This window comes from Trematomus bernacchii, unplaced genomic scaffold (genome assembly GCF_902827165.1).
Source record: "Trematomus bernacchii unplaced genomic scaffold, fTreBer1.1, whole genome shotgun sequence".
NCBI lineage: Eukaryota > Metazoa > Chordata > Actinopteri > Perciformes > Nototheniidae > Trematomus > Trematomus bernacchii.
The window spans coordinates 914,896-934,819 of record NW_022987807.1 but is presented as its reverse complement, the minus strand read 5'-3'; the positions used below and the strand labels follow the sequence as shown (position 1 = coordinate 934,819).

General features: G+C 40.0%; 1 protein-coding gene across 4 annotated transcripts in view; it reads left to right on the top strand.

Moving 5' to 3' along the window:
- The first annotated feature begins 807 nt into the window (after positions 1-807).
- Positions 808-19,924, top strand: part of golga3 (golgin A3) — a 40,405-nt gene continuing 21,288 nt past the window's right edge. Inside the window, exons 1-14 of one of the 4 annotated variants that reach the window (XM_034150867.1) lie at positions 808-884; positions 2,206-2,452; positions 3,902-4,183; positions 5,322-5,434; positions 6,422-6,689; positions 6,867-7,350; positions 7,875-7,983; positions 9,783-10,089; positions 11,105-11,307; positions 11,391-11,528; positions 12,151-12,312; positions 13,801-14,169; positions 15,640-15,717; positions 17,347-17,610. In XM_034150867.1, the coding sequence (XP_034006758.1) occupies positions 2,305-2,452; positions 3,902-4,183; positions 5,322-5,434; positions 6,422-6,689; positions 6,867-7,350; positions 7,875-7,983; positions 9,783-10,089; positions 11,105-11,307; positions 11,391-11,528; positions 12,151-12,312; positions 13,801-14,169; positions 15,640-15,717; positions 17,347-17,610 (2,925 nt within the window). In that variant the 5' untranslated portion in view covers positions 808-884; positions 2,206-2,304. Of the gene's footprint in view, positions 885-2,205; positions 2,453-3,874; positions 4,184-5,321; positions 5,435-6,421; positions 6,690-6,866; positions 7,351-7,874; positions 7,984-9,782; positions 10,090-11,104; positions 11,308-11,390; positions 11,529-12,150; positions 12,313-13,800; positions 14,170-15,639; positions 15,718-17,346; positions 17,611-19,924 lie in introns of all 4 variants that reach the window. The other 3 variants (XM_034150868.1, XM_034150865.1, XM_034150869.1) reach the window with 3 other exon arrangements.

Here is a 19,924-nt window from a genome sequence, read left to right as displayed (position 1 = left end):
ATGACTGGTGTATATGTAGACGATTTACCTCTGAATTGTAGTGGGGTAGAACAAAGTAGCAAATAATTGAAATATTCAGGTAATGTACAACTCTCACAAAATTGTAGTACAGTACTTGAGTAAAGTTACTTACAGTAGTTACTATCCACCACTGAAATCCACTATAACCCAATTGCATTGAGCAGTGGCATTTTATCATAAAGTGATTGTATGTCAAGTCCCTCCTCAAAACCCACCTGTTCAGATCAGCCTACTCACTGTAGTGCTCCCTATCATCTGTTTCCCCTGAATAACCTGTCCCTATGATTTGTGTCCAATTTAATTGTCGACTCTTCTCCATTATGGTATATTTGTGTTTTTATCATGTTCTTTTGCTTTTACCTCTTAGACTATTTAACAAATTGCATGGTGTTCTTGGGTGTCATGAAAGGCGCCTTAAATAAAATGTATTATTATAAAGTGCGTATTAATGTAGTCCTTGCAGTCTGGCGCTGAACTCAAATATGACAGCTTTATTAATGACACTTCTGTTGGCACCTGCACTGCCTGTGCTGGAAAATAGTGCGCAGCTCTTTGACCACAAGAGTGAAGCATTGTACCACATCCGACACATTTCCTCTTAGCATCATCCGTTCTGTTTTATACTTCATTTAATAAATGTTTAATTGCGATACCCATTTGCTATAATATAATCCTTGCAATATTTTATTTACCTTTAAAGATTTAAAATCCAAAGGTTGTACTCCTAGACATGTGTGTTTGCGTGTGTGTGCGCGCTTGTGTGTGTGTGTGTGTGTGTGTGTCCCTCAGTTTGTTTCCCGTCGGACAGATAAGTGGACGGAACCCAAACAGCCACGTAGTAAAAGGCGAAGCTCGCAGAAAGGGTGAGCATTTATAGTCTTTTCCTACATTTACACAAATTGTCATTTACATATTTACTCATGGGGTTCTGTAACAAACCTATTCGACATAAGGTACTTCGTTGAATCTTGTTAAATATTTGAGAAATCACTCTAGCTAGCGAGTTAGCACCGTTAGCTTGACGGGTTCCGTCGTAAACATATATAGCTAGTTAGCTTTCTCGCTAGCTAGTCTCGATTTAAGTCTCACCTTCTTGTCACAATAGCTGTATTATTTGACTAAACTCTGGCAACACATGGACGTAATTTAACTGCATTTTAATGTACGTTTATCAATGGCAGTCTTATTTTTCTGACGGTTGCTAAACACAGGCTAGCTCACTGATCTGCTGTCAGATGGCTAACTGAGCAACACCACATTTCAGTCAAAGGTGATCATGTATAGCTATAGTATGCCTTTTATGATAGGACTATAACATGCCGGAGTTGTGTGCAATAACACTTTATTTGTAATTGTACTTTGCAATTAATCATAATGTGTTTTATGTGCAAAACATAATTTTTACAATATCTTCACTAAGCTATTGAAAGGACTATCATAGAACGTATTTGTCTTTATTTTTATTTAATTACCAATGTGTGCTTTTTCTCTATATTTAACACGTTAGCTTACTCTTTTTTTATTGTTTACCTTTTTTGCTTGCTATGTCACCTTTGCTGTAACGCTGTAAATGTCTCCCTTTGGGACAAATAAAGAAATGCTGAGGTCGATAGTTGCATATATTTACAAGCTGTTAAAAGAAATGGCAGAAGCTTTAAAAAAAAATCTGTTCACCATTTGCGGTGTTTATGCAAATGTACAAACATGTATTGTAGGAGCTGCTTCTCTTTCTATAAGGCAGATATTCCCCTCTAAGCTCATGTATCACAGTTGAAAGGCTTTGCTTGAAATGCCGGTTTGCTGATTGATAAGGTGATTAGCTGCCTTATCAACAGCTTCTTCACATTCCTGCTCAGATTGAACTCAATCTGTTCTCATTGAACCTTTGCTTTGGCCTGTGTTACCCAGTGTGTTGCATCTGTTTGTGTCAAGGTAAAGCAAATGAACGAGAGTTGCTAGTTAATCTATATTTAACACGAAACAATCTACTTAACTACCTGGCCTGCTTGCCTGCCCTTGACCCCTCTGTATTTAAATTAAAGCAGGCTATGCCGTTACATATCGTTAGTCCAGAACAGATCACTACTGAGGAGCTACAACTTCTTCTGTCATGTATATTTATCTTAATAATGTGTCATATTTAAAAAAAAATGATAGATTCAACTGAATGTTTTCTCTCTTCAGTGCTGCCTGTGACACTGCTCCCAGCTCCTAAGAAGATGGTTTTGTGAGAAGTCTTTTTTCAAAAGTGCACCAGCATTATTGTGACTGTTCAATTTCTTAATGGAAATGGATACTAACCATTCAGGAGCAACTCAAATGGAGGGTACTCAAGAAGACCGTGTTATAAAATCCAATGGGGAAGGTGATTCACAATTGATACAACAAGGGCTGGACAACACACCAAACATGAAGGGAAATACTCATAATGGTGAGTATATGTATATGTATATGTATATGTGTATGAATGAGTACATGCTGTTTCTATTAGACTTCATTAGGTTTCCCTGTTTACAGCATATGACCTGAAGTTATCTCTTGATACGACGCCTTTTTTCACTCCCATCAAGTGCATAATAAACCAGAATTGGGTAGCTATGACTTTTTAGACATGTCTCACACTTGGAGAAAAACTTAAAGAAACATCAAACAAAATTCATTAAAAAAAAGTATGCAATTATACTTGTAAACCAAAATTAGTTTTCATACAATCCAACATCAGGCTAGACATGTCCCAGTGCGCAAACAGGTGGTCTTATCTGTCAGTTTATTCAATATAACAAGGATTTTAAAAGCTTGAAATCATTTTATGTTGGGCCTAACTATAATATATACTCCTACTGGAATGATTTCACTCGTACTGTAATAAGCGTGTTTCCATCTCCGCGCTCTGATCTGCAAAGTTCTTTCCCCTGCAGGCATATTACTGGTAACACTCGAATGCCAACATGCATGACCTGTTTTAGTTGCTACTATGAGGCTTGGTGCTCCATGTTGCATCATGGCTCTTGAACTGACGTGTTAAATACATTTTTAATTAGTCAGTTTCAGCGGGAAACTATGCTACGGTCTGCACTGGTTGGGTGAAGGTAATATGAAAGTGACTGAAAATATGTATGACCTTATATACTTAAAAAAATGTGGGGACAGGCAAGACTTTAAAAATTACTCTCCTCTAGAACCACGTAAGACATGTTTTCAAAGACCAAACAGAGCTCCACATGACTATTGTGTTGGATTGTTTAGTGTCAAATCAATATCATCGTTTAAGTACCATGTTGGTTTCATTTCCTGTTTCAATTGTAGTATGAATATATTTCTTTTTCAAAAATCTTATCTATCTTGCTGTAACTTTGTGGGTGTGGTTTTATCACATTTGCTTCTCTGTGGCCGGGCAAACAACCCCACACAACTGTCATCAGATTTAGATTAAACTGTTGCTCAATTCTGATTGGTGCACACTCACAGACTCCAGTGACAAGCAAGCCCTTCCCATTAGAAACCAGTGAGAAGAGCAGAAACAGAATTTCTTGTATAAAAATAACAAAAGTGGTTCCAAATTTTGCAGGAAATGATGTGTTTTCCTTTTAGTAGATGAGCTAAAGGGACGCATCATTATCCACGTGCTGCAAGAATGTTTCCACCCATTTTAGTTTAACAGAGTCAGCTTGCCAAGTGGAATAACTTCCTCTCTGCAGTGTAGATAGATTGATAGATGAAGGATAGATAGATAGATAGAGAGATGGATAGATGGATAGATGGATAGATAGATAGATAGATAGATACTTTATTGAAATTTCCAGTAATTAGTAGTTCACTAGAACTCATCAGGACTAATTGTCACATTCCTCAGGGTTTCTCTTCCCCCGTTCTCTTTCAGGTCCGGTCAGTTCAGACGTGATGCCAAATGGAAACGGACTGGCGGAGGACTTTAATGCTGCGGGGGACACCCATATAAATGGGCCCCTGCCTCCGACTGCCCCCTCCCAGAGCACCAGCTCCCCCGTCAACTCCCAGACCCAAGAGCCCTCCCCAGGTTTGGCAGATTTTCCACCCATGATGCTAGAGAAGTCTGAGGGGGATAGTGCTGAGTTCACGGTTCACACGGGTGATTCATTGCAGTCGCTCAGACTCAGTATGCCTATGCAGGAGACAGAATTGTGTAAGCATAAACTTGTGTGGAGTGAATGCCCCTTTATACCCCCCCCCACCCCTGTATTTTGACCTAATTTGCTGTGGAATGACTAGCTTTTTTTGCTGCCATTTTTAACTCCCCTGTTTGTGTATTATTTGAACAGAAGGATTCATTGGGACTTTCTTTTAGCTGTTTGAGTCTACCACCTTCCTGCAACTCACAGACATCTGATTGCTTGATTTGATGTTGGTGCTTCGTTTGCAAAACCGAACTAATGGCTGCGTTTTGGAACTAACCCCTCCAGTGTGATATCGTTTTGGTGGAATTATAAGTCGGGCACGGTTTCCTTGTTCACAAATATAACTCCTACACAGAATATATATATATATCAGAGCATGAACAATCCTGTAGCAGCTATGTTGATGCACATGAGCATGACTAATCCAATGTTCTGATAAAAACAAGTCTGCATAACTCATTGCATTCAGGAAATGTTTATATATAGTCGTACACAAACCAAGATATATGGGTGTAGCATGTACTTTTACACCCCTCCTGTCGTCTGCTCCTTAAATCTACAGTACTTGTCAGATAAATTGAAGGATGTTGTAATTGTGTTTGTAATGTAATAGTCAATGGCTTTGTCTTGCACCAAAACATGTTTCCTGCCCAGTGATTTACATAGGAAACATTTGAATAAATTCTTTAACCAAAGCCGCTTCACTCACGACAACATACAACGAACATCATACTAGGGCTGTGCGATTATGGCAAAAATCATAATCACGATTATTTTGGTCAATAATTGATATCACGATTATTAAAAATGATTATCCATTTATTTTTAACTGTTGATTACCTTGAACTTTAAGTATAATTCAACTGAAAAACCAATAAAATAAATAAATAATAATAATCGTTTTATTCCGATTACGTTGTTTTCATAATGGTCGCAAGCCAAAATTGTAATCGAGATTAAAATACGATTAATTGCACAGCCCTACATCATACAAACATTTACATTAAATCTACACATAGTGCTCATAGCTAGGACTTAACCTTACCAGTCATATAACACCAGCTCTTGTGCAAATACAGAACTGTAGTGTAGTCGTTCAGTATGTGGCAATAAAAGACATTCTTCTTTGACCAATTTTCCATTTAGCCAACGAGAGGCCTTCATTAGAGATGGAGAACGAGGAGAAGATCCGCCTGGATGCTCGCCGGCGTCTGGAGGATCAGCTCAAACAGTACAGAGTGCAGAGACATAAGGAGAGGGTGAGTGAATAATGGATGAGCTGCTCCTTCTTATATCTGCCCTACAGGTCCTCATGTAACCAGATTTGCCAGCTTCTGTATTTAAACGTGACACTTCAACCATTAGACAAATATTTTTTCTTGATGGTGTATAAGCGGCATTGAACTTCAACCTGTGTAGACTTCTCTCAGATGAAATTGGCTGTTAAATATGCTTTTCTTTTGGAAACGTAACCCACATCTCTGCAGGCTGGCCTAGTTTCTATCATCAATATTCCTAATTGTATCCATTGTACCGGATGTTTCTAGCTGAGCACCCTTGTGTGTTTTACCACGATTGCAGTATCATTGTTACTTCCACTGCAATTGTGAAATATACACTTATTTTTACAAATTATTACAATGTATTTACACTTGTTTAAAGGTGGGGTAGGTAAGTTTGAGAAACCGGCTCGAGATACACTTTTTGTTATATTCCAAGGAATGCTCTTAACATCCCGATAGCAATGAATATCTTAAGTGCTTTGACAAAAAATCCATAAAAAAATGTCATCTGTGGAAGCCGTAGTACTGTAAAAAGCACGACCAATCATCTGAGCCAGCCCGGCTAAAGTAACTGGATGGCCTACCTGCCTGTCAGCCTTCCATCTGTGCACAAACTTATCTCGTGCCCTCATTGGTCATGTGCGCATTCGTGTGTGTTGGAGGAGGGGCTCTGTAAGGAAGTGGCAGATTTTCTCCGGCTGTGTATTTTCAAATTCTAGCGCACTCGAGCTGGTTTCTCCAAAATTACCTACCCCACCTTTAATGTTACTGGATCCTTCAATACTTTATACTGGTACTTATTTATTTTTTTACCATGCATGTGCACTTATTTGTTTTTGAGTCTACTCTTTTTACTTTCGCCTTTTTATTTGCACTACCTTCACTGTTGTAACGCTGTAAATGTCCCCGCTGCGGGACAAATGAAAAAAGGGTCTTCTGATTGTGATACATTTCTGTTTCCAGTCTCACCGCACCGCCACCAAGAGCAGGCTGTTCAGCACCCTGGATCCAGAGCTCATGCTGCACCCTGAGGATCTGCCCAGGGCCAACACTTCCTCCATGACCACAGAGTATTCCTTCATGAGGACCACTGTGCCCCGCGGGCCCAAACTGGGAAGCTTGGGAATTCCCCCTGGCAGGGAGAAAAAGTCCAGATCACCCCGAGTGAACAAGATCCACTCCCTCGCCGACTACAAGTCTCCTGAGAAGGATGGAGCAGGTGACGCTGGAGGTATACAATTACTTGTATATAGACTATTCTGCACTATTTCTATTATGTTCTATTTTTATTTACTTTCACTATTTTATCCGTTTTATCGTGTTGCACTGTTGGAGGTGCCTAAGATGTTCATTGTCATAACTACACTGTAGCTATGTACACATGACAATAAAAGCCTTGAATCTTTAGGTGGAGGAGGAAGTGGAGGAATTGGAGGAAGTGGAGGAAGAACAGCAGACGGCACCATGAACTCCCTGCAGTCCACCATGAGCTCAGTGTCCACTCTCTCTGAGGTCAGCGTGATGTCAGAGGGCAGCGCCTGTGACACGGAGCCACAGCCCGGCGCCTCGCTCCAAATTGGGGACAATGTGTCTGAAATTGACGGCAGTGAATCTGGAATAAGGCCGGGGAACGATGGCAACGACAGCGACAGCTCGTCTTACAGCAGCGTGTCGACCAGAGGGCAGTTCAGGACGCTCTCTGCCGCAGTGGAGAGGCAGCGGGGGGGCTACACGGTGCAGGGGAGGGAGATCGCTGCTGAAGCCATGGGTCAGTTCCCCTCGCTGCAGGAGGTGCTGCAGGCGGCCAGCGACGAGCAGCACCTCCTGGAGCTGGAGCAGCAGCAGGGAGACGGAGCGGAGCCGCGCAGCCGCAGGGACAGCTTCTCCAGCAGGTATACGTCAACAACAAATGAAATGGGATTTATGTAGCCAAAAATCACACATTTCTCTCAGGGGGCTTTACACTGTGTACAGCATCCGACACCCTCAGTCCTTAAAGATAAGATAAGATAAGAAGTACTTAATTGATCCCAAGTTGGGACATTTTCTCACTAGCAATAAAATAGCAATATAAAAAAGTAGAAAATATACATGTGTTGAATTACAAATTTACAGTGACAAAATATAAAGCAGGATATTATATATACATAAGTATGTGAGTAATGGAATATTAAATATTAGATTGGATATAAATATACCCTTGAGATTCTATAAACTCTATGTAATAAGGTTTAGGGCCAAATGTAAACCAATATTACATTCAAACAATGCTTACTGAGATCTGCAGTTTAGCACATGTATTGCCTGTAACTCGGAGAGCTTTACCATTTGTATTTGTTACTGTAGATTACAGACTAGTGTCATTCGACTAGTTGACTTGTCTTATGAGTACTCATGTGTTTTATACTTGTTGCAGTGTTTCTCTGGAGAGCTCAGTGATGGGCCATGATGAGATGCTGCAGGTGTTGAAGGAGAAGATGAGGCTGGAGGGTCAGCTGGAGTCTTTGTCATCTGAGGCCAATCAGGTAAAAGCACTGATTGATTTCTGTACACATTTGTCTCTATTATGTCATTTCATTTCATTTCAAACCTTTATTTATTCAGGTTGTATCCCATTGAGATCATTGACCTCTTTTTCAAGGGAGACCTGCTCAAGTAGAATGTACAATGTATGTACAGGATCGGACAAATTAACCATGACAAAATCATTGATTGCAGTACAATTCCACATTATGCAATTCAACATAATTCAGCTGCTATGTCTGGTAATGAGGGGCTACTAAAAACCGTTTGTTGTGCCCATAGTTGGATGGTTAATTGTGCCCCTTCTATACTGTAAACACACCTTGAGCTTGCACGCCATCATTTTAAAATCTAATTTGTCTTTGTTTATGTAAATTAGGGTGGTCCTTAAAATTGAAAGTGGGAAAGTCTAAGCTCCAACCCCCAGAATTCATTCTATAGAGAGGCAAAGTCCCGCCCATCTACTTCCGACCCATGGGACCTTATTTCGGAAAAATTATGTATTGAAGTCAATGGAGAGAGAAAGATTATCTTTCAATCCCGTTTGAATTGTGCCACGAAATACATATTTACATGAATTTTGATGTTTGTCAATCTTAAAAAATCATTTCCATGTCAAAAAAGTCACAGTTTGTCGTAAAACTGTTGAAATATAAGACTATGAAAAATACGCAACTAGAAAGACTACAAATCCCAGAATCCCGGTCCCGCATGCTGGCTCTTAGGAACCGACTCACTCCCCTTGTGTGTATGTACAGCTCTCAACATGCCCAGACTTGGAGTGATTTTCACCTCTTTTAATACTTTCCGCCTCATTCTGAAAGAAAGAAGTGAAATGTGCCAACGTGACGGCCGTCTTGGTGTGTGGTGCGAGACGGGAGATGGAGTTCATTGAGCGGTTTCACACAAAAAAAAGTGTTACTTCACAGTAATTAAACATCATATGTGTAATTCGTGGCACAATTCAAACGGGATCGAAAGATAATCTTTCTCTCCCCATTGACTTCAATGCATACTTTTTTCCGAAATAAGGTCCCATGGAGGTCCACCGGAAAGGGAGGGACTTCGCCTCTCTATTGAGTCAAGAAAACTCTCCTGGTGAATGTTTTCCTCAATCTGACAACATGTACCCCTCCCTCATCGACCTTGAAGTGTAGCCTCAGTGGCAGCACCGTGGCTGCTGGTGTGGCAGTCCAGGTCGATGAGGGAGGGGTACATGTTGTCAGATTGAGGAAAACATTCACCAGGAGAGTCTTCTTGACTAATAGAATGAATTCTGGGGGTTGGAGCTCAGACTTTCCCACTTTCAATTTTAAGGACGACCCTACGTGAGGCTAAACTTCAAGGTTGATGAGGGAGGGGTAAATGTTGTTGGAATTTGAATAAAATTCACCAGGAGTTTTTTCTTGACTATCATAACAAATTCCGGTGGTTGGAGCTTAAAATAAATGAATTCGAAAATGTACACGGCACTAAGGGCCACCCTAATGTAAATGCTTTTTTAATCTTGTTTACTGTTAAATTCTAACCAAAGAAAAAATCTATGGAAACCCCATTAACTATAACAATAATGTTGTTTATTTATAATGGATACATGAAGTAATGTTTTTTAGGTATATAACAATTAATGTTGTGATATACCATGTTCGACTGTGTTAATTGTCAGTCCTGATACTAAATAGGAAGTCAAGGCCATGAATAAATCTTCTAAACCAGATTATATTTAACCAAATGGCTGTTAATTTACTTGATTTACAATTGAATTGGCCGTAACCCTGACCTCGCTGTCTTTTTGCTCCAGGCTCTCAAGGAGAAGACGGAGCTTCAGGCTCAGCTGGCTACGGTGAACGCTCAGCTGCAGGCGAAGAAGGCGGAGACTCAGCTCAGCCAGGAGAAGCAGAGCACCCTCACTGCAGAGGTCAGCACACTGAGGCAGAACTCCACCCAGCTGGAGAGGGCCATGGTGGAGCTCCAGGGAAGTCTGGAGGGCAAGAACGCCAGCCTGACGTCTCTCAGCAACGACCTGAAGGTGGCTGAAGACCAATACAACCGGCTGATGGGGAAGGTGGAGGAGATGCAAAACACTGTGACCTCAAGAGACAATACAGGTGAGTGACGGAGACCCAGAGAGCTGAGTGTAACAATACATTTGCTTTAAAGGTCTGTGTCCACAAAGCGGTTTTTTCAAATTGTTCCTAATGAGAGCATATCATCGTATGTGGTGGCATCAGGAAAAAAGCACTTCACCCAGGATCTGTTTTCTGAGGGCTTGAAGTAGAAAATGCTTTGGCTTTTCAGGAAAGCGCCAGTAAGGACTCTTTTTAGCGTTGTCTTTTTGACAGAAATTGCCATAACAAAGACCGGAAAGCCCATTTCTTTGAGTATATTTACTGGCAACTGTGAAGGGAAGCTCATCAGACAAAGTGTGAGAGCAAGCAGTTTTCATGATGAGAAAACAATGTCAAACAAATATATAGTAGCAAAAACACATAATAAAATCCAATTAAGCTAGTTTGACTATACAACCCCCACACACACACCACAACACAGACTATATCACCCCTTGCTGCTAAATACCAACAAACTATGTGCAATATATAAATGCCGTTAATAACTGTAATATATACCTGGCTGCTAAATCCTTAGAACTGTTACAAGGTGTGTATTTTGTATTTTGTAAATTGTGTAACTTGCTGCTGTTAAATACCAACCACCTATGTGCTAGATGTGCTAGATGTGCAATATATATAGATGGCGTTAATAACTGTGTAATATATACCTGGCTGCTAAATCCGTAGAACTGTTACAGGATTTTAATTTTTTATTATATCATAACTTAGTTATTAGAAACTCTTTTTCCTGCTGTAACTACGCACATTTCCCCTCCGTGGGACTAATAAAGGTATTCTGATTCTGATTGTGAGGCAGCCATATGTTGTTGAGATTACATTTTTATAGAAACTGTAAACAGAATGATCTCCAGACGTCCTGACAGCGCCTTTCTGACAAAAAAGGCACTATGTGTATGTGGGCCCAGACTAATTGTACTTTGAGATATGTTAGACAACTTTAGATAACCATTTGCATTTGGTGGTTAAACAAGATTTTTCTTCTTCTTTGCAGTCCATGAGTTGCGTCAGCAGATGGGGGGTCTCCAGAGCCAGCTCCAGCAGGTGCAGCTGGAGCGCAGCACCCTGCAGAGCCGCATGAAGACCTCCCAGGCAGAGATAGACTCCCTCCAGCAGCTCAGACAGTGGTACCAGCAGCAGCTCGCCATGGCCCAGGAGGCGAGAGTACGGCTGCAGAGCGAAATGGCCAACATGCAGGTAAGGTTGAAGCTGTTGGGATTGGTTTTTCATATAGCTTTGACATGAGTTGACATGACACCGTGTTGTTTTATCTCTCGCAGGCCGGACAGATGACTCAGATTGGTGTGCTGGAACATCTGAAGCTGGAGAATGTGACTCTGTCCCACCAGCTCACTGAGACCCAACACCGCTCTATTAAGGATAAAGAGCGTATTGCTGTTCAGCTGCAGAGCATTGAGGTATACTCTCCAACATCTTTTTAAGCCTACGTATCAACGTCATCCCATACCTGAAGATCATTATGCAATCAAGGACCTTAGATCAGGGATGTCAAACTCAAGGCCCGGGGGCCAAATCCGGCCCGTGACTTCATTTCATGCGGCCCCACAATAGCTTGCAAAGAATATAATATGTTTATTATTCGGTTACATGCCGCGTTACAGAAGCACGTTGCCCATAAACTACATGTCCCACAATGCATCAGAATGTGGCTTTTCTTTTTAAATCATGTTGTGACATTCTCACTGAAGAGACTTGCAATTATTTGCCCTAGACTTCTGCTTTCAGACGTAGTTAAATATTAAGTTATTAACCTATCCGATAATAATCCAATGCAGAGGCAATAATGTAATATAATACATCATTTTATATATACACTATATTTATGTATTTTTATATAGTCTTGTATATAAACTGGCCCTTTGAGTGCAACCATGATGCTTATGTGGCCCGATATGAAATTGAGTTTGACACCCCTGCCTTAGATCAAAGCAGACGTTTCTAAATTACCAGGACTAAAATGTTTTTTCATTGTTTTTTTGATAAATCTTGTGTAAAACCTTTTTGCTGTCTGTGACGTAGTCCGACATGATGAGCCAGGAATCTGCTTATAAGCAAATCCAGGATGCAAAGAACATGGTGGAAGATGATTTGCAGCACAAACTGGAGGAATTTGAGGATGAGCGAGACCACTTGACTAAACTGGCCAACACCGCCAGCAGCCTGGAGAGGGAGCTGGAGCAGGTAATCATTCGTTTCCCACCTTGTAAGTAGGGCTGTGCGATTATGGCAAAAATCATAATCACGATTATTTTGGTCAATAATTGATATCACGATTATTACAAAAAAAACAGCATGTTTTTAACAGTTGATTACCCTGAACTTTAAGTATATGGGGGAATTCAGGTCCATCTTAAAGGACGGAGAACATGACACCATTGGTAGATGTGAGTGCTCGTATATCTTCAAATCGTTTTAAATTTTACCAGTTTTTATGTAAGGGATAATGTGCAGCGACGCGGTGATTATGGGGAAAAGAACACCGACAGGCTGATCAGGAGCCCGACGCGAATCTTTTTGATTACAGATTTGAAAACATCGTTGCTTGCTTTAAAAGTAGCACAATTCATGATGTCAAACCTTGGAAAGTATCTAGATATCCCTGCCCTAATGCCAAACTGACAACTGAATATGTGTCGCCGTTTGATGTCTATGTCTGGACCGCTGCGTAAAAAGGAGGGTTTTCTGCCCGTTACTTCTCCGCTGTTTTCTTGTCGCTCTTGTCTTGTCAGTTAGAAAAGCAAACTGCATGCAAATCTCGGTGTCTTTTCGCCTCTCTTACTTCTCCGCTGTTTTCTTGTCCCTCTTGTCTTTTTCTTTTCTTCACTGGGGACTCATCAGCCACTAACCATTCCTCCAAATTACTGTGCTCTCCAAATATATTAAAATTAATGTTAAAATCCTCCATGTTGCTATCACACGACAGCGGAAAACTAAAGACAAGCAGACAGTTTGCTTGCTTTTCAAACTGTTAAATTTGAAAAACAGTTAAATGACCGAACTTCTTTCTGAGCGTCTCTTGTCTTGTCAGTTAGAAAAGCAAACTGCATGCAGTTTGCTTTTCAGCCAAACTGTATACAGTTCAATCGACCGGACTTCTTTCTGCAGATTTGAGCGTCCTTAACAACGGTCATAAATCCTTGACAGCGGTCTGTCTGTTCTGGATTAACAACGTGTCACGTGTTCTGAATTGACCAATCAGAATCGAGTATTCAACTAAACCATGTAATAAAGATTTTTAATAGTTTGTTTTATTTCGCATATTGACTGGCTAATGTGCCATTTTATTTGTGTTTTAAAGCTGTATTTGTCTGCCTGTCATGTCTGTGTTTTATCTGTTGTAACTTTGTTCATGCTGCCCTTCTTGGCCAGGTCACTCTTGAAAAAGAAATGTTAATCTCAAGGAGTCTTTTTACCTGGTTAAATAAAGGATATATATAATTCAACTGAAAAAACAATAAAAATAATAATAACAACAACAAAAATTACTTTAATTTTTTTTTTTTTTAAATAAAAATAATAATCGTTTTATTTCGATTACGTTGTTTTCGTAATCGTTGCAAGCCAAAATCGTAATCAAGATTAAAATATGATTAATTGCACAGCCCTAGTTGTAAGGACAGTTAAATGCGTCTTATGTCCTGCTCTAAACTGGCACTCTATCCCTCTTAGGCGAAGTTGATCCTTTCCCAGAAGGACGTGCAGCTGCATCAGCTCCAGAAAGAACATCTGGATCTGATGCGCCAGCTGACCAGCACTCAGGAAGACCTGCAGACCAAAGAGCAGTCCATCAACCAGCTGGAGGCTCGCTTCCTGGAGCTTGAGGCCCAACTGGCCGAGCTGCAGACGGACAGCAACGCCAAGGACGACAACATCCAGTTCCTCCAGAACGAGAAGATCGTCCTGGAGGTGGCGCTGCAGGCCGCCCGGGCCGAAAAGAGCCAACTGGACGAGGGGGCTGAGCGTCTGGGAGAGGATGTTCTGGTGGCTTCAGACATCTTGGATCAGCTCAGACAGGAAGTCCAGGTCAAAACCAGTCAGGTACGATACAGTTGGGAGGAGTAACTATTAAAAAAACGTGCATAGAAAGTATAATTAAGCAATAACCGTTACATCAAATATTGACATTCTATGTGTGTATTTGGTCATGTTTATCTTCCCAAATACTTCTTTAGTGACACATGAGTTACATAACAGGTTAAAATACTTCCTTAGGCACGTTTAGCAGTAATTATCTTGTGTAAAGTACTGTAGGAATTTCTGAGCTATAGTTACTTGGCATTGTATCTCTCAGAATTGAAAACTCACACCTTCATCAAAGAGATGACATTTGAAAAGAGCACTGCTTTTACTTTCAAAGCAAACCAAAGAAAAGTATGTGCATCAAAATGACTCTGAATAATGTTCATCTTCATCTGAATTCCTTGCATTTCTATTTTTTCCATCCCTTTTTTTGTAGTATACTTCATAGAATGTTTTCTATGAGCAAATGTATGCATCTTAAATGTCAATATCGCAGCCATGTTATGCTAAATGAACTGTGGTAAGCTAAAACCTGTGACCTAACATTCAATTAATTATGCAGCCCTGAGTTAACCCTTAGATGCCCGAGTGACTGGACCCTACACTCTTCCATAAGTGGGTCAAAAAGGACCCGTATTAGAATAATATGTGTTATTATGCAATTTTTGTCATTTTGGTTAAGAAAAATCACTTGTATAACATTTAGTATTATATTTTGGTTCACACTAGAAATATTTGATATTTAATTTTTCATTTTTCACTATTTATAATTTTAGACATTTTTTTTACATTTTGAAAAAAAACATTTTGAACATATTGATGCAACGATCTCCGCTATTCTGAGACCCTCACAGTATTCCAGTCCCTTTTCAAAACTCATCTCTTCTCCTCTTGTCTACTCATAGCCCACCCCCCATCAATCCATGCCGGTTGATCAAGTTTGATAGTCCTATACCCCCCACCCTAACCTTCCCTTATATTGTAAAGCGATGTTGAGTCCTTGAAAAGCCCTATAAAAATATAATTTATTATTATTATTATTATTATTATTATTATTATACTGACAGGTATTAGATCTTGCTGTGTAAAATAATCTTCCTGAGAGGTGTCACTTGTGATGTAGTCTGTGTCCACAGTGAATGTATTCCTGACAGCAACAGGTGATAAGAATCAAAGGTTCCCATAGGATCCCATAGAAAATGCATGCGGGTCATTTTTGACCCACTTATGGAAGCTTGGGGTAGTAATACAAAAACTACAATTTCTTAAAATGTATAACATTTAAATTTAAAATTTGAATGGCATGATATCCAAAACATGTTTTTTGAGGAATAGCTGGAATATGAAATGATAAAAAATGTTAACTACAAAGATACTTCAAGAAAACCACCTCACCGGGTCAAAAAAGACCCACTTATGCATCTAAGGGTTAAGCTTACGTCTCCAGCCAGATGTAGTGAATAATTATTGTCTCTTGCTTTGTTACAGATTGAAACTCTCCAACAACAAAATGGTACCCTGAAGAAACAAGCTCAGAAACTGAAGGAGCAGTATCAACAACAGAAGGTAAGTCCTCCCTTTTCTCTGACAGTACATGAAGTAAAGCTCTGTATTTCTAGGTAAAGCTCGTAGAATCCAGAGTATTTATTTATTTATTTCTCACTAAAATGTTATAAATAAGGCTGTTGTGGGAGGATGTATTGTGGAGGCAGATGGCTGTCATCTCAGCAGAGCGTTAGTTGACACGCCTCAGTGGATGGAGCAGAGGTGGATGGAGCTCATTGTGCATCGACAGGCTGTCGGAAAGAGGGTGGGGTTTACTGACAGAATGATAGAAATGGGAATTGTATTGTGTTTATCTCAAGAGTTGAGTTTTTGAATACCATTCAGACTCATCAGGCATTCATCTACAGTATGTCCATCAACATGTATTTAGGACTGCTTTCAGCAAACTAGTCAAACTGGTGGTAAAGCTTCGAAGTCTGTGATGCTTGAGGTACTGTGGCATGAATGTTAAACTGCTTGATAGAGGTATACAGGAAGCAAGTTACATGAAATATTAAGAGGCTTTTTCTTAATGTTGCTTTCTTTGTGTGTAGAAAAAAGAGAATATTGAATTATTGTTCAACTGAAGGTCCTTAAATGCATAAAAACCACAACTATTGGATCAAATGATTTTCTCTTTGTTATGTTCTGCAAGGTTTGGATTTATTTGTTCCTACTCTGCTGCACACGGCACTCTCAAACGATTGTACCTACATGACAATTTGGAAAGCTTTTTTTTTGTATATATATATTTGAAAGCTTTAAGTCTATGTATTAACAAAACCTTAAATATTTAGTAAAATGCTCTTCTGTCTTCAGTAGATGTGGGCGACTGTTAGGAACCAATACAAAGCTATTTAGGCTGCAAAAAGAAAGCCTGTCAGATACTGAATGAATACATCTTGTTATTTTTTCCTGTTGCTATTACCATGTTCAATGTATGTAAGCCTGGAGGTGATGCCATGTGGGATTCAAATCATATTGCACCCCTCTCTCCTGCACGTACCTACATTATTTTGTGATCATATTTTGCTTGTCAAGTCAAATATACAGTAAGCAGTAGTTATTATTCCAGAAGGCAAGGCAAGTTTATTAATATAGCACTTTTCAACACAAGGCAATTCAAAGTGCTTTACAAAAATGAAAGACATTAAGAGCATAAAACACATTAGAAACATTAAAAAGCACAGATAATAAAACATGAATAACACAGGTACATGAATACAAGTTACAGTGCAGTGTGAGATGTGAATAGTTCAATTAAAAGCAGCGGGAAAAAGGAAAGCCTGGATTTAAAAGTAGTAAGAGTTGCAGCTTTCTGGGAGTTTGTTCCAGATATTTGTCAATATCTAAAACCAAATTACATTACATGTTAGACGCTTTTATCCAAAGCGACTTACTTACTCAATACTGTGGGCAATCCCCACAGGAGTAATTTGGGGTGAAGTGTCTCAGGGACACAACGACATGCTGACTGCAGTGGGGTTTGAACCTGTGACCAGCTGACCCCCATACCAAGGCTCTATCCACTGCGCCACACGCCTCCCAAATTCTCACATTCCTCTACCCCTAGTCTTCCCGTGAAATGATAGTTATTTTTGACACTTTTCTAAGAGAGGACTTCTTCATGATTGTTATTGGCTCTGACAGGTGATGGTGGAAGCCTACCGTCGGGACGCCAGCTCCAAAGAACAGTTGATCAGCGAGCTGAAGTCGACCAAAAAGCGTCTGCTGTCGGAGGTGAAGGAGCTGAAGCAGGAGCTGCTGGGCGTTCAGGGGGAGAAGCAGCAGGCGGAGCTGGAGCAGGCGCGGCTGCAGAAGGAGGTGCTGAGGGTGGAGGAGCAGATGAACAACATGGACGCCCATCTGACCGCCATTCAGCAGGAGAGGGATCAGCTGGAGACCCAGATGCAGGTCTCTAGAGTCATTGTTCAACCGTTCTTATCAAATGCATGTATTTATTCATTTTTTAAAGGGACAATCTACATTAATTATGTATATTTTCTACTTTTTTTGTATTACTATTTTATTGCTATTGAGATGTTGACATTTTTAACCCTATCATTCGATTGGACTACGCAAATTAGTCATTCGGGACAAAAATGTCCACTGCAAAAGACTTTGATAAAAACATTATATTAATAGGTTTTTTTCACAACTTTTTTGGGTTCAATCTTTAAAGCAACTTCAGCCCTAATCAAAAATACCAAATATGTAATCGTTTTCAGGATTTTAACCCTTTAAATGCCATTTTGAATACATGAAATCGCTGTTGTTTTTCATGATAAAAACAGTTATTTTCCATATAATACATATCTGGGGACTGGCTCTTTTTTTTTTTATAACAGTCTTGGATATGTCAAAGATTAGCAACAAAATTGTTTTTGCACAAAATTAGATTAAACAAAAAACTCACACATTAGTCATTCAGGACAAAAATGTCCACTTCCAAAAACTGCTATAAAAGGTAAAGATTGAACCCAAAAAAGTGGTGAATAAAATATTTTAATATAATGTTTTTATCAAAGTCTTTTGCAGCGGACATTTTTGTCTCGAATGGTCAATAAGCGTAGTCGATTTGTTACACAGTGAATTAAAGACCGATTTGAAAAATTTAAATTCCAAAATAGATCGAGAAAATAGTCTTGTTACAAAAAAATCAGGCCATTTGCACAAACACAACCAAAGTTATTGCAAAATGAAACGTGAAAAATGACCCATATGGACAAAAACGTCCACAGTGATACCGGAGGGTTAAATGTTTATTTCTTGTCTTTTAATTTGATTGTACAATGCCATGTCTTTTTATGCTGCTGCAACACAAAAATGTCCCAACTTGGGATCAATAATGTACTTCTTATCTTATCTTATCTTAATTAACATTAGCACTTGAGTCCATCATGTCCAATTGGCCAGATTTAGCGACATTACATTTACATTATCTGCGGTTCCCGGGACGTTGATGATATTTAACAAAAACAAGAGCACAGAAAAAAACACCTGAGCACAATAAAACACATATACAGTATATTAAAGGACATAAATACAAACCCATAAACAAACACAAGCACATGTATATAAGCACAGACAATTCAAAATGTAATAATATAACCCCTTCTCCAGTTTATGAAAGCATGTTTGATCGTCAAATTCACTTCACAAAGTACTTGTTTTGATATTTGGATGTATAATAAGCAGGTGGCGGGAACAAATGTGTCAGCCGTTACAGTGTGAATCCTATCATTAGATCAGAAGCATTTATTGTCATTATACAAGTAGAACGAGAAGACGCTTTTATCCAAAGCCACTTACATACTCAATACTGTGGGCAATCCCCACTAGAGCAATTTGGGGTGAAGTGTCCCAGGGACACAACGACATGCTGACTGCAGTGGGGTTTGAACCTGTGCTCCCCTGATCCGAACACCAACGCACTAGTCCACTGCGCCACACACCTCCCCTCCCAAAACATTCAGAATAGACAACAGACAAAGACACGCAGCATTCATACAAACATAAGTAAGGTAATAACAAAATCAAGTGCAGGAAATAATTCAATTAGTAGAGTATTTACAACAACAACTGTGAACACACACACACACACACACACTGCAACCACTACTATTTAGACCAGGGGTCGGCAACCCCTGGCACGCGTGCCAGCATTGGCACGCAGCACCGTAACCAGTGGCACACTAGGAATAAGTGTGCAAAATATTTAAATTGTATTTTCGGATCCTGAACGAGACCGCCGCCAGAGCGCGTCTCCCCGTTACCTGCAGAAGGAAGCCATGCACGCAGCGCAGCCCCGCTCTGTTTAACTCCAGGTGACTTTCTGCCGCTTTCCTCCGTGGTGCAGTGCTGATCGTTTCACCACAGAGGAAAGCACTTCACAAATTGCAGTAACCATAAGGAGCTTTACAAATGCCTCAGTTTTTGCGTGGCTGTGTGTGTCTTTAGTTGAAAGCCCAGTGGCGATCTGCTCATCTCTCATTGAAATAATATGCTACAAAGGGGCGGACTGGCCATCTGTGTGTTGAACTTTCCTGTCGGCTCCCAGACCGTAGTCGAGGAGGGCAGAAGCAACAAGCTTCAGGTTCAATAACCCACTTTAGCTTAAATGACTGGAGAGAGGCGAGCTCTTCTTGGGAGGCCGTTGCATTTATTTAGCTGTTCTTCTGTTTCACAAAATACATCACAGACCTCTGTTTTTCTGCTGCCTCGTTTC